The following is a 13,452-nucleotide window of genomic DNA, read 5'->3' as shown; positions in this document are numbered from 1 at the left end:
AATGACGCATATATTAGCCGCCATCTTTGACGGTGTTTGAAGCGACTGCTCGTTTTCTCTTACCTGTTTTTCCTGCCTTACTAAGATCACAATAAGTTTTTCTAGGACAGGGCCTCACTACTTCAATTTAACCCTGATATATACTTATGTAATTGTATCAGTCGCTCTATTTAACAGACGTGTATAAAGTGTTGACATTGGCGACGTCATGCGTTCTACGGTGTGCTGCAGCGTAATGACGTCACAACAATGACGTATATATTAGCCGCCATTTTTTAACGGTGGTTTATTGCGACTACTGGTTTCCGCTGCACTTACCTGGCTTACCTGCCCTACTATGACCACAGTAAGTTACTCTAGAACAGGGCTTCGCTACTTTCACTCAACTCTGACGTATATTCCTGAAACTTTTGACTGACTTAATCGTTCTATTTGTAACGAGTGGCGTCTTCATTTTGTAGGAACCGCGCACAGATTGATATTACTGCCTTCCATTGACATCAATATGACACCTGAACCTTTCTGAGCTTCAGATGCTAGCGATTTCGGTTTAACTAAGTAAGTCCACAGATTTTTCTCCTACCCCTACCCACTCCAAACCACAATGCTCCATTAGCAATCTTTGCCTCTTTTTGTTACACTATAGGGGATTCAGACAGCTACACCTTGTTGGGATGACACACTTATGCAACAACTTGACCCAGTTCATCCTTTAATGTAACATACGGTATGTCTTTTACACCTTTTACACTTGATACACCTAGGGGTATTTGTAACTGTTCTTTTTATAAATTACAATTGTCTGATAGAATGATGACACTGCTAAAATGATACGAACTCTAGCTCCTTGTTGCTTTATAACTAGATTGTGGACTCTTATAGTGGGTGAGCCACTTCCTGCTTTAAAAATGCATATGATGATTGGATAATTTACTGTCTCTGTACAATTAGTCTATGTTATTATCATGTAAACTGAAATTATTATTATTTTGTATATATTTCTCTAGAGTTACTGTGATTGACACAACGAACAACAACAGCCCCTGATGAAGAGAACATTTTTTCTCGAAACGCGTTGGGCATTTGCTCTTTAAAAATAAATCCTGATTGGACAACCAACTCTCTTTTGAACTGATTAATAGACTTTGACGTTAAACGGATACTGTGAACTACTTTGTTGCTCAATTGTATCTTATTTTGAATTACTATGTTGTTACATTTAACTTTCAATTGATTTACTCTATGTACTCCTATTCCCCTCTTGGGAATATACCTTCATTCAGCTTGTTTAAGCGATTAATAGAGTGCAGGGGACGGGAGTTCCCTATTAGGGTTCTTTTTTGGTCTTTGTGTAATTGTACAACCCATATGCCAGGGTTGATATTTTTTCTCCCCTGCACCTTGAATTTTTCTTAAATAGATTCCTCTATTCCATAATAGAGCACCATATGTGTATTTAAATCCGATACATTCTGAGTGTCAGGTGTTTACCCTCCAGTCTTTTTGATCTTGCTCACATAATTCCCCTTCTTACCTCACCCATCTCCAATAATTGTTTGTTCTCTTCCTTCTTGTTCTCCTCTTGTTATCTTGTTCTGCCTTTTTTCTTCTAACTGATTAGTAATATGTACATGTTATTTTAATCTTGAAGATGTTTCATTTATATTATAATTGTTTCAAACCCTTGGTGACTTTTGGTGACTTTTATATACAACTCATTGAGTGCCTTTTCATTCCAATGGCCTCCCAGTGAGAGGAGTTTTCGATGTAAAGGCATGCATTACAATATTTTGTTGTTGAAATGGATGCAGTCAGCTGGCAGGATTATTGGGTGGGCAGAGACATTCCCATGCCTTTCACAAGCTCACCGGATGTGCTTTGAAATGCAATCAAATGTTCACCATTCTCTTGCAACTGTTTGGAACAGGTGCATAGTGGGCAACAATGCACACATTAGTAATTTCGGACACGTTTGGACTTATTTTTTTAAGCGACCAACGGCAGCATCAATGGTTGGTGTTTCAGTTGCATTTCAAACTCTCTAGCATGGAAAGAAATGCGTGTGTCTTTTTTTTGCAATTTTGGGTGATAGAGCCCCTTAAAGGCGTGTAACAGTTAAGTGGTCTCCTTGCATCCACCCTGCTGCAGGACGCCTATATCACATTAGGGTTGTGCATGGACTTTTAACACTAATCCATTCAAGGAGGTCCACAAGGCAGGGTCGTACTGGGGCATAAAAATGTCTCGGGCCCACAGTTGCACACTTCCTTTTGTGACAGATTGTTTGAGTAGTACCAAAGGGGGAGGTTTTTTGATAAAAAGCGATGCAAATTGTGCATTTTAAAGAATATTTATTCAGTAACAGTGATCAGAACTACTAGCTGCATGATGAAGTAACTTATCAAACTGACCCACATGGGCCAAAAGGTGTCCCACTTTGACCAAGAAAACTGGCCCACACTAGCAGTTTGTGTTTTTGGTTCGGGCATTGTCTTTAAGCCTTTTAGGCCAGTCCGAGCCTGCCATCAGGGTATCTTTGTGCATACAATGACTGACCTTCACATTTTAGAGAATCACGGAAGTCAAAAAAATGCACGGCCTATGCCCTGCTAAATTTCGGTATTATTTGTGCATCAGGACCACACTCTATGCGACATTAAATATAGTGAACATCGCACCCTTACAATTGTGAGTAGTATTTCATGAACTGATCCAACTACACTCCCCTATTTTTGGGCAAAATCCATAATTGATACTAGAGAAACAAGCTGAGCAGGACCTCCTGGACCATTTTGGAACCTCAATCTCATTTTAGAACACAAGCCTCCATCTTCAGGAAGGAAGGTAGGTAAGGGGTGAGATGGGGAATGTTAGGTGGGAAATCAAGCATTTACATTCCACAAGGGGATGCTGCGGGAACAAGATGCAATGTCTTTCTACAACTTTAGTGTGATAAGTGGTTAGGGATAGTGGGGCAGATCTTCAAAATGGAATGCAAATGAGGAAAGTGTGGAAGATGCACTCTTTTAGTTTGTATTTATTTTAGAAATGCTCAGGTTATCTTATTCATAAAGGTGATCTGAATATTTCAGGGGGCTGGACAGGGATGCTGGCCAGCCCCCTTGCACACTCGAACCTAATTTATTTCAGGATCCCAGCAACCACGTTGGCGCGGGGAGCACATTTCACAGTGACAGGCCCTTTAACAGACACATGTAAGAAAGAAAAATGCATTCATGTCCCTGGTGGATGGATAGAAGTGTGAGTGAGACTGCAATAGTTCATACCACTTTCCACTTCCAAAGTCATTTTTCAGAGGGTCAAGATTGACACTGTCATGCAATGAATATCCCCTTGCACGTGTACCAGACATGCACAGGGGAATGTCTTTGTTCTTTGCACATTTTAAGGTGTATCCCTTTTTTGGATTTGCAATGTGCAGTAACACCCTCCAATGTATTCCAAATCTCCTCCGATTTGTGAAAACACATACATGGAGGGGAAAAAAAAGACCATTTGAAAGTGTGCCTGCACATGCTCTTTCAAAACAGGCTGCATTTTTGTTTTAGGGCAAATGATAAGGTGTGCTAACTCATCCCATTTCAGTTCAGGAAGGAGCTCAAGACCCTCCTCTTCAAGGAATGGCTTCTACCTAACAACCAGGTCCACACACTCTCCACTCTCCACCCTACGTGAGACTAGATAAGCTGATCCCTAGTTTCCTCCCCTGGTTGCTTCCAGATCCATTCCTGGCAAATTTCTTGCTGCCCCCTCCCTTGTTGTTAGTTCCCTATTCCCTCGTTTTTTTGCTTCCTTCACCATGTTCTTTTTCTTGTGATTGTAAAGTGCTCTATTGCTTCCTGAAGCTAGGTCTGTGCACAATAAATACCATAATGATAATAGCAAACATAATAATAACAATAATAATAACAGTAATAATGATGATGATGATGATAATAACAATAATAATAATAATAATAATGATGATGATGATAATAATAATAAACCCATAATTTGCACCAAAATAGTATTGAGAATTTGTCCATTTGTATTTTCCCATGGGGCGGCAGGTTGTCAAATACATGGGTAGAACATGTATCTGATTGGTTTGTAGCATGAGGGATGGTAGCGAGCTGGTAACTAGGTTCAAAAGAGCCCTGGGCGTGCTAGATGCATTATTGTGGGGTAAACACTTTGCTAACTAGCAGAAGCTTCCATACTGTCTCTTAGCTGGAGAAGACGTGCTCCAACCCACCTCCCCATTTACATGACTTGTGCTTCTTTATAAACTTGTGGCAGGAGCATGCACTGTTGATGTGGACATGAATGGGTTGTGGTGCATGAACTTTCCGAAACATTCAATGTAATGCTTTCTGTGTCTGTAACACACATTTCCAAAATGTGGCCCTATCAGAAACCTAAATGACAGCATGACTGCACTTAGCATGCTGCTATATCTGTCTGAATAGATTGCTTCATACGTCAAACACAGGCTGCATTAGTGCTTCGCTTGCGATCCCTTAGGACATGAATTCACTTGGCCTTTTGGGCAAGTTGGCCTCTTTTTCCCCAAGGTCTTTCATTGTTATTTACGTATGGTCGAAATGTGGCAAATGTCTCGTTGTTGTTATACCCAGTGTCCTTGTACGTGAGTTGCGATAATCGTGTCCCAATAATGCTTTTATCGCTTTTTGGCAAGGTCATGACGGGTTTGACTAACGGTGGCCTGCGCTTATTTTGTCATTCAGACGATACAGTATCAAATCAACATGGTCGGTGATTGATGGGTGACCAGAGAAAGGGAGTTGGTTGGGAAGTGCGGGGGTCTTTTGGAACTTGAAAGTGGCTGGAAAGATGGAATGGTGTGCTTCATGAGGGTGTGCCATTTGACTTTGACCCTATGGCTGTGCACTTCATGCCAGTAAGACTCTGAAGCACTTGCTCAGCATTTCATCATGTTTTCTTTTGCTCTTTCAGCTCATTAAGAAAGTCATTCAGATTGGTGACACTTCCTGTCTCCTGCCCATCATGGACGTCTTCAAGGCGGAAGATCGGAAGCTGATGCAAAGCCACTGCCACTCTAGGGCAATGGCCATCCTACAGAACAAGCAGGGGGATACCTACGTCAAGGAGGCCATTGCATACCTGTCATTCGCCATCATTGCATCAGGTACGACAAGACAGTCTGTGGGGGTTTGATATTTGTCAGGATGTAAATAGGGTACTACTAGAGGTTTGGATTGGAGTATTTCATCATGGCATCATTTAAAATGATTACAATAATGCGTCACATGCTTCTTGAACACTTAAATATCGGAAGCAAATGAAACCCCCCTCTTTCTCTTCCTTTCCTCTTTTCTCCCCAGATGAGGTCACTAGACAGTCTGATCTATGAAAGCCTCATCAAAACAGGTCCATCCCTGTTCCTCTAAAACCATTAAGGACCACATTGAAACCCTCGCTCCTGCCCTCACCGATTTATGCAACCTCTCCTTTCCCTCTGGACATTTCCCCTCCCCTCTGAAGCACTCCCTTGTGCATCCTCTCCTCAAGAAATTCCCAGCTGACCCCTCTTGTCCGGCTAACTATCGCCCAATTTCCATTACTCCCTTCTTGGATAAGCTCCTGTAAAAGCTGGCCATCTCTCAGCTCAACCTTCATTCCGATTCTGTTGGGTCTCTCCATGACCACCAATCCGGTTTCAGGGCTGCCAGAAACATGGTAAATGCTCTCCTGAACATCCATAAGACCTGCTCTCCAATCTTGACTCTAATATTCCTTCTGTCCTCATCCTACTTGACCTCTCCTCTGCCTTCGACACAGTCAACCACAGTACCCTACTCAATCGCCTCTGTGACAACCTGGGTATCACCGATCAGGCTTTGGCCTGGCTGAATTGTTACCTGTCTGATCGACCCTGCCAGGTACAACTTGGGTCCTTCCTATCTTCTACCTCCCTCTCCACCTGTGGTGTTCCCCAGGGGTCTAACCTCTCGCCCTGGCTTTTCAAACAATACCTGGCAACTCTTGCCTACTGCATTTCCATTTTCTGCTCTTACTTCCAGTGGTTCTATGTGTGGTAATATCCCCGCAAAAATATTGCGATACAAAAATATCATCATATTTTTGCGGTGATATTGAGCCATGGACCCTGAGCGGGACACCCCCGCAACCCCTGCATTATTTTTAAATGTGCAGGGGTCACCCCCACAAACCCTGCTCCCACAAATTATCCCCCCCAAAAAATATTGCCTATGGCGAGACAAACAACCATATGTATGGTGATATTTTTGATGGGGATAATATGTAGGGATACCCTTCCAGTGCTATGCTGTTGACACCCAACTCATTTTTTGGCTTCCTTCAGCCACCTCCTCTCCTTCCCTCATCTGTGATTGCCTAACCACTTTTCAAAATGGGTGTGCTGCCAATGATCTTTGTCTAAATGCCAATAAGACTTAGATCCTCCTTGTTGGTACTCCTTCTCCATCCTTTCCCCTCACGCTCTGGCCCGCCTCCCTTGGCCCTCCTCCTATCCCTACCTGCGAAGCTAAGAACCTCAGGGTCATCTATGACTCCACACTTTCTTTCTCTGCACACATCCCTGATGTCTCTAAAAAGTCAAACCTCTTACTGCACCTTCTTAGAGGTAATCCTCCTTTCCTCTCCTTCCCTCCGAAGCTCGCTGTCTCCCAAGCTCTGGTTCTCTCCAGGTTGGGCTACTGTAACAGCCTCTTTCTAAATCTACCTGCCTCCATTCTCCGCCCTTTACAATTAATCTAGAACAGGACTGCAAGACTTGTCCTTGGCCTCCAGCTGTGAAATCCCTCCATTGGCTCCCAGTGGTTGCAAGGATTAATTGGAAAACCTTCTGCATTGTCCACAAGGCTTTCTGGGTGCTAGGGCCAAAATACCTTCAACTATCCCTACGTAAATACATTCCCTCTCGAGCCCTTCGCTCCTCTACCTCTAACTCCCTCAGGGTCCGTCATTTTTCGATGAAATGAGCTTGGGGTAGATCTCTGTCTTCGGTTAAGTCCTCCCTTTGGAACAGCCTCCCAACCACCTTGAAACTTGAGGAGAACCATCTCCGGTTCCGGAAGCTCCTCAAGACCTTCCTCTTTGCTTCTGCCTTTGCCCCTCTTCTCCCTTGCTGATCTGTTTCCTCTCTTGGCACTGTGCACCTGGCCCCCCTCTGCCTCTGGACCACCCTTGCACTGGGGCCTGTATCTGTGCCCATACAGTCCCCATCACACTCTTTCTCTGCACTTATCAGATATACCCTGACTAATCTAGCACTTGCCACTTGCAGGCTGCACTTCCACTGTTCATCGCCTTTATTTATGTATTTATTTTACTTATTATTTATTCTGTTCTCTCCTCTGTTCCGCACTTTCCTTTTCTCCACCCCTTCCAGGCACTTTCCCCCTATTTCCCTTTTCCATGAACTTGCGCGTCACTGTGCCTAGTAAGATCGTTGTTTTTTGGTTTCTCCCTTGTTCCCCTCCCTTTGCCTGGTTGCGCACTGAAACACTTGTGTACGAGCGCGATACAAATAAAATATTATATCATATCATAACAGAGGAAGTTTGGTAGAGGCTCCTGGTGAACCATAGAAGTGAACAAGACCATAGCTTACTAAAAGGACAGCACAATGAGTTAACACCGAAGTACCAAGCTCCTGTCACATGACCAGTTTAGGGTGTGTTGAGGCAGGGCATTCCCCACTACACCTACCTGGGCCTAACATTGCTTAGTGGGAATAGGCACCAGGCTCCCATGGCTCCATTCACGTCCCAGAGTTGGGCAGGGGACTTCGTCGCGCACATCCTCCTGCTCGTCCTGTGCCCCAGCACTGCTAATCCATCACTTTAAAAACAAAAAAAAACATGTTTAAACGTTCACATTCCCTACTGCCATGCAGGGGACGGCAAAGAGCAAGTACTGTAGTGGGTCATGTCACAGGGCTCTTTGGGGGATGGCACCATGTCCATACATGTTAACCTTTGGGGATCTTGAACTTTCCTGGACGAATCTCCATAAACGTTTGAGAGGTGGGTGGAAACAAAAAACATTACTAAATTAACTGACTCATTGAACCACTCAGTATGTGAGAATGTGAGCACGCTCATTCCCCGTCTGTCAGTTGCATAGTGAGTTGAGACCTTCTGTGACCAATCCTATGCGTTTTAAATTATTTCCTGTTCTGAGAGAAACAACTTTTGACTTTTGCATCTCTTCAAGCATTATTGTGATGCCCTTGGTTTACATACACTTTAATCCATTGTGTTCAAATGTATACAAATTAATTTGTAGCTAATAGATTAATTCAAATTTGGTGGTAATCTTAGTTTGAATCATGTCCTTGAAATATGAAATTTGCCTCCAAAAATGGGTTTTATTTACACCACAGCACTTCTGGCAGTGTTTAAGCCTTTTTGTTCAGACTGCACACCTCATGTGAGCCAAGACTTGGTCTGTCACCAAACCACTGGACAGGATGATGTAGGAGCTCAGCTACAGAAGATTTATTCTCTAGTCACCCTCTTATTCCACACCTCCAAGTGTGGTTTGTTACAGGGACCAATTTACCTTTGTGATAATTCTTGTATAAATCAAATATGTTATGTCATGTTCATTTATATTTATACTGTGCCCATCACCACCGTGGTGGTCTTACGGCACCTGCCCCTGTCCGCGAAGTGCCGCATTGTGACCGTGCCAGTGTGTCGACAGACCTTTGAACACAAATGTGGGGGCGATGATAGGAAATAGGGCTTAGACAAAAGACAAGCAATTTAGTGGGGAAACGTTCTACAGATGAGGAGGAGGGATTGTGGTTGTGGTAGTTGGCAAGCGTGTTTCTTAACTGTGATCTGTTATTGGTAAACGTGAAATAACATTTCAAGAATGTGCTGTTTGGTATCACTAGAATGCTTTGGATATAACCTTTACTAACTTGACATATTTTCGGGGACAGTGTTCATAAAAGTGCTATTCACGACCATTATACTTTTTAATGTTGTTTATTTCTTTATGTTATGGTAATAGGTTTTTGTACTGCCCTAATCAGCACCATAGAGGTCTTAAAGCTCCTGGGGTGGTCCAGAACGCAACGTATCGTGGCCTGGCCCGCAGCATGAGTTCACTTTACCGCCGGCTGTGACCTAATGCTTTCTCGCGTTTCCTTTGAATCTCAAATTCTTTGATCGTCACAGCTTCTCTTTGTAAAACCAAATGTTTTGACAGCGGCTCATGGGGAGAAGCCAACCTCGGTTCTCTAAAGGCAAGAGTGGGAAGCAAAACAGCGTGTCACAGGCTAAGCAGATGACTGGTTGATCAGCTCCCCACCTGCAGAAGCAGCACCTCAAGGGGAGGCGGGAGGGGCATAATTGACTTTCTATTTTAGGATGCTCTCCATTCCCTGGCGGCGGGTCACGTTATTAATAATCTTTATCTCCCAATTAAGGAGACATTGGAAAGGCGTTTAGAATGGGAAGCAAAACAGCGTGTCACAGGCTAAGCAGATGACTGGTTGATCAGCTCCCCACCTGCAGAAGCAGCACCTCAAGGGGAGGGGGGAGGGGCATAATTGACTTTCTATTTTAGGATGCTCTCCATTCCCTGGCGGCGGGTCACGTTATTAATAATCTTTATCTCCCAATTAAGGAGACATTGGAAAGGCGTTTTACTCCTGAAATAGCAGACACATCTTTGCAAGCAGCTGCAATATGGAAAAACAAATTGGCACGCAGTCCTATATTCTGGGCTGATGGACTATTACTTATAGAAAAAATATTAAGTGGGGCACTAGTCCTCTTTTTGTTGAGGGGGGGCTGGCTCTAGAGGGCAAATATGTAAATGAAAAAGGAGAGAAGAGAGCAGACTATCCCTCCCTTCATCGCCCAGAGGGGCTGTTTAACATAAAAACCTACTAAAAGCTAGTGCTTGTTTGAGCTAGCTGTATAAGATCCCAATTGCAGTCGCGGGACATACAGATACAACAAAGTTTAATTAAGAAATATACAGCAGTAGTAGGTTTTTGTGTTAAACACCCCCTCTGGGCGTTGAAGGCAGGGGTGACCTGCTCTCTTCTCTCCTTTTTCTATTACTTATAGAGATAGCAGTGTTGAATTGAAGTAGCACAGTTCCCATTCCAGGAATGCTTTTTGCAACTTTGCTAGAGCGATAGTGAAACTACACTGAATACCAATATCTTTGGTGGCCCTCATGTGGTGTATGTGGTCTTTGGTGAACTTTTAGCTCTTTTGCTGTCTCGGCCGAGCCCACTGTCGTTTCACTCATATTCGACCTCTCCTGGGGACCTCTCCTGCCGCGCGAGTCTGGATACTTTGAGGGCCTACACTGACTGTTGTCATGATACCTGCACTTATCATGTATGCTTTCATACTCCACTCATGAGTTCTCCTTCCACATGAGTTTGGTTTCCGTTGAGGACCATTGCTTACCATCGTAATGCGATCTCTCACTTATAACACATGCTTTTGCATTTCTGCCAAACCATCCCTCAGACTTAACTGATCAGGATATTTCCGTGCCTGAGTCTGATGCGAGTTTCTTCTCCCCTCCTAGATGGCTTGTTGCATTTAGTGCCATGTACATAACCAATGATATAATAAACCAATTTAAAATACTGCTAAGAGGGAAAATGCTGTACCATTGTCTTATGTTTCGGGCGAATAGACCACTCAATGCCACTGGAAGGTAAATTTTTTTAGTCCTGACATTTCCTTCAATAAACTATTACATGCCCTCAGTAATTTCGGCGGGATACCTGGAAAATGTCCATACTGCCTCTACTGCCTGATATCCTGTATGACTGGGATATTACGGGGGGAAAAGACAGCAGTAAGCTCCCATTTCATGGAGGCCCATAGGACTCCATTGGATGGGGTTTCCGGAATCACCGTTACCGGTAGTACCGGTCCTGTTGATTGCAGCAATTATTTGGTGGTACGGGCCTGAACTAGTGGCAGGTAAGGCCTGCCAGTAGATCACTGCCCCCTCTGGCAAACTTGTATTAACCTGGTTTAAAAAAAATGCTGGTGCCAGAATTAACACAATTTTTTCCAGACCGGGGCAGTCGTAATGACTTTGAAATGGTTTGACTTAGGGAAGCAAACTGTGACTCCCGAAAGTATTGTTGAAAATCCATGACAAGTAGCATGGTGCCCCAAGCAATCCACCATTGGATTTCTTTTCTTTCTGCCAAATTTCCTGCTTTCTAGCAGTCGTCTAAGAGCAATGCTACATGTAATGTTGGCCCTTTTTACTGAAGAAGCTCTCCCTTGATCATTGGTCTGCAGAACGTTTCGTCCAATCTCATTCTAGCTTTTGTCAAACCCCTTGAGTTTGTACTCACTGCGATATTATAACATTCCATTGAGGTTTCTGACTTTCCTTCACCTATAGTAGAGTGAATGTTGCCATGCAATTGATGGCTCTTGATGATTACTGCCTTGATGCTGATGTTGGCAGTTCTACTGCACTGATTCTATTGGGCCTAAAAATGGCATTCACCAGAGTTGTACAGTATAAATTATGAGGGTGCATGGTGACTGACTGACTCTGCATCTCATCATAGACCCAACATTGCTTGTTTCTATTTGCTTGCTTCCACAATGTTTCCTTGACCCTTTCAAAGAAAACCTCGCCACTAGTCTGTATATTCCTAGGTGACTTAGTTATCTTGTTTAACCTACAGCCTCTTTCTCCCCTAGACCACTCTTTTGTCTTCTGCCTCTCGTTCTGAGAAGATGAAACAAAGCAGCTACTCCAGATGGATCAGGCTCTAGAGAATAGCATCTCCAACTGCGAGACCCTTATGTGAATGGGCGCCTTGCATTTTTCCTTGACCAAAATCAATAATGTTAGTTTTAAACTAGACTATCATTTGTCTCCAAACTATCAAATGATGGCACTCACCGGTTTTCTTTTTTCAATTAAGTTGAACCTAAGTTGAACAACCCTCTTTTTGCTTTCGCGCCCGAATACGCCCGGTTCTGGTGCGCTATACAAATAAATAAACAAACAAACAAACAATTGAGGCATCATTTCTCCACAATACGCATTGTTCGTGTTGCATTTGCACGTTTGTTGTCCTGAGATCGTCCCTCCTTGATTATGGGAATGGTCTACAATCCTGCTCACTTGACTGACTGAACCAACATTAATTGATTTAGAAAGTGGCTGCATGGCTTGTTAAATGCTCTAGCCATTCTGGCCACATTTCTGTATCCTCTTTAGATATATTATTACATTTAAAGGACCTTGCTTGTGTCCATCATGCCTTTTATGGCTTCAGTTCTACATTTCTTAGTAGTAGATTTCAACCCTACACTGTGAATACTGTCAGCCTAATTGGATCCACAGACCAGTTCTCCTGATCTGTTGCTAGTCCATGCGTTCATCTGGAAAAGCCTTGACTCTTTCTTGATCCTTGCCTCTGTAGAGTTTGGCTGTAATACGCTTCAGAATGCTGCTTGCAGTAATTACCCTTACCAGATTGGACCACCAGGATTATGATCCTATCACCAGTAAAGAGGTAATGTCACCCAAAGCATGTGGTATTTTGGGAAATAGTGAATGCAGTATTTTTGAGGTACCTCATGCAATTGTAAAAATGCATTTCCATCCCTGTTTGGTGGATGGAAATGCACATGCGACAGTTGTGGTTCACACCCATGAAGACACTACACAGAAGAGTCTTTAGGGGCATATCAAGGCAGCGAGAATATGGCGATACTCATACCATCACATTCTTTGTGGGAATCTCCATATCCTTTCCCTTTTAGGCAAACATTTGTTGGCAATGGCCCTCACAATGTGAGGGGCCAACAATAATTTAGACTTCAACTTGTGTGTGAGGCTAGAAAAAATATTCAGTACTATGAGGTCAAAATCAACCTCATGTGCCTCTATGCCCTGCGACTCTGCATGTAAAGAACAATCTCCTGGTGTGATACCAAACATTTAGTAGCAACCGCAAACAAGATAGGTTTCCTAACTGCCCCTATATCCTGACATACAGGGGTCCTCACAGCTCTGCCCCTTGATTGCTGTTCAACATCTACCTAAGGATACTGACCTATCCAATCCGATTTTTCAAATCCATAACCAGGGCCTACATTAAAGAAACCTTGCACTGATACCAGTAATATGCAAGGAGATACTTCCTTCGAGACCTGTGCTAGAATAAGTGTAGGTAACATACTGACTTGTGCTGCCTCTCACGCAGCACTTGGAAACAAAATTAAGAAATTCATTTGAATCAACTGGTATTTTTTAATGAGTGGGAAGTCCATTGCTCACACCGTGTTTTACCTTTATAGAGGCCAGACATATCAAACACCAGTTTGTGAACTCAAAGAAGAAACCTACCCCAGTAACCAGGCAGGCAACACTCTGGGGCGGTGACTTATATTCAGTAAA

General features: G+C 43.3%; 1 protein-coding gene across 1 annotated transcript in view; it reads left to right on the top strand.

Annotated features, from left to right (window-relative positions):
• TTC34 (tetratricopeptide repeat domain 34) overlaps window positions 1-13,452 on the top strand; it is a 680,889-nt gene that overhangs the window by 296,091 nt on the left and 371,346 nt on the right. The window contains exon 4 of the mRNA XM_069610218.1: window positions 4,978-5,170. Coding sequence (XP_069466319.1) covers window positions 4,978-5,170 — 193 coding nt within the window. The remainder of the gene's footprint in view (window positions 1-4,977; window positions 5,171-13,452) is intronic.

Source organism: Ambystoma mexicanum, chromosome 8, assembly GCF_040938575.1.
Source record: "Ambystoma mexicanum isolate Mex_15411 chromosome 8, UKY_AmexF1_1, whole genome shotgun sequence".
NCBI lineage: Eukaryota > Metazoa > Chordata > Amphibia > Caudata > Ambystomatidae > Ambystoma > Ambystoma mexicanum.
This window is presented reverse-complemented; position numbering and strand designations above follow the sequence as displayed.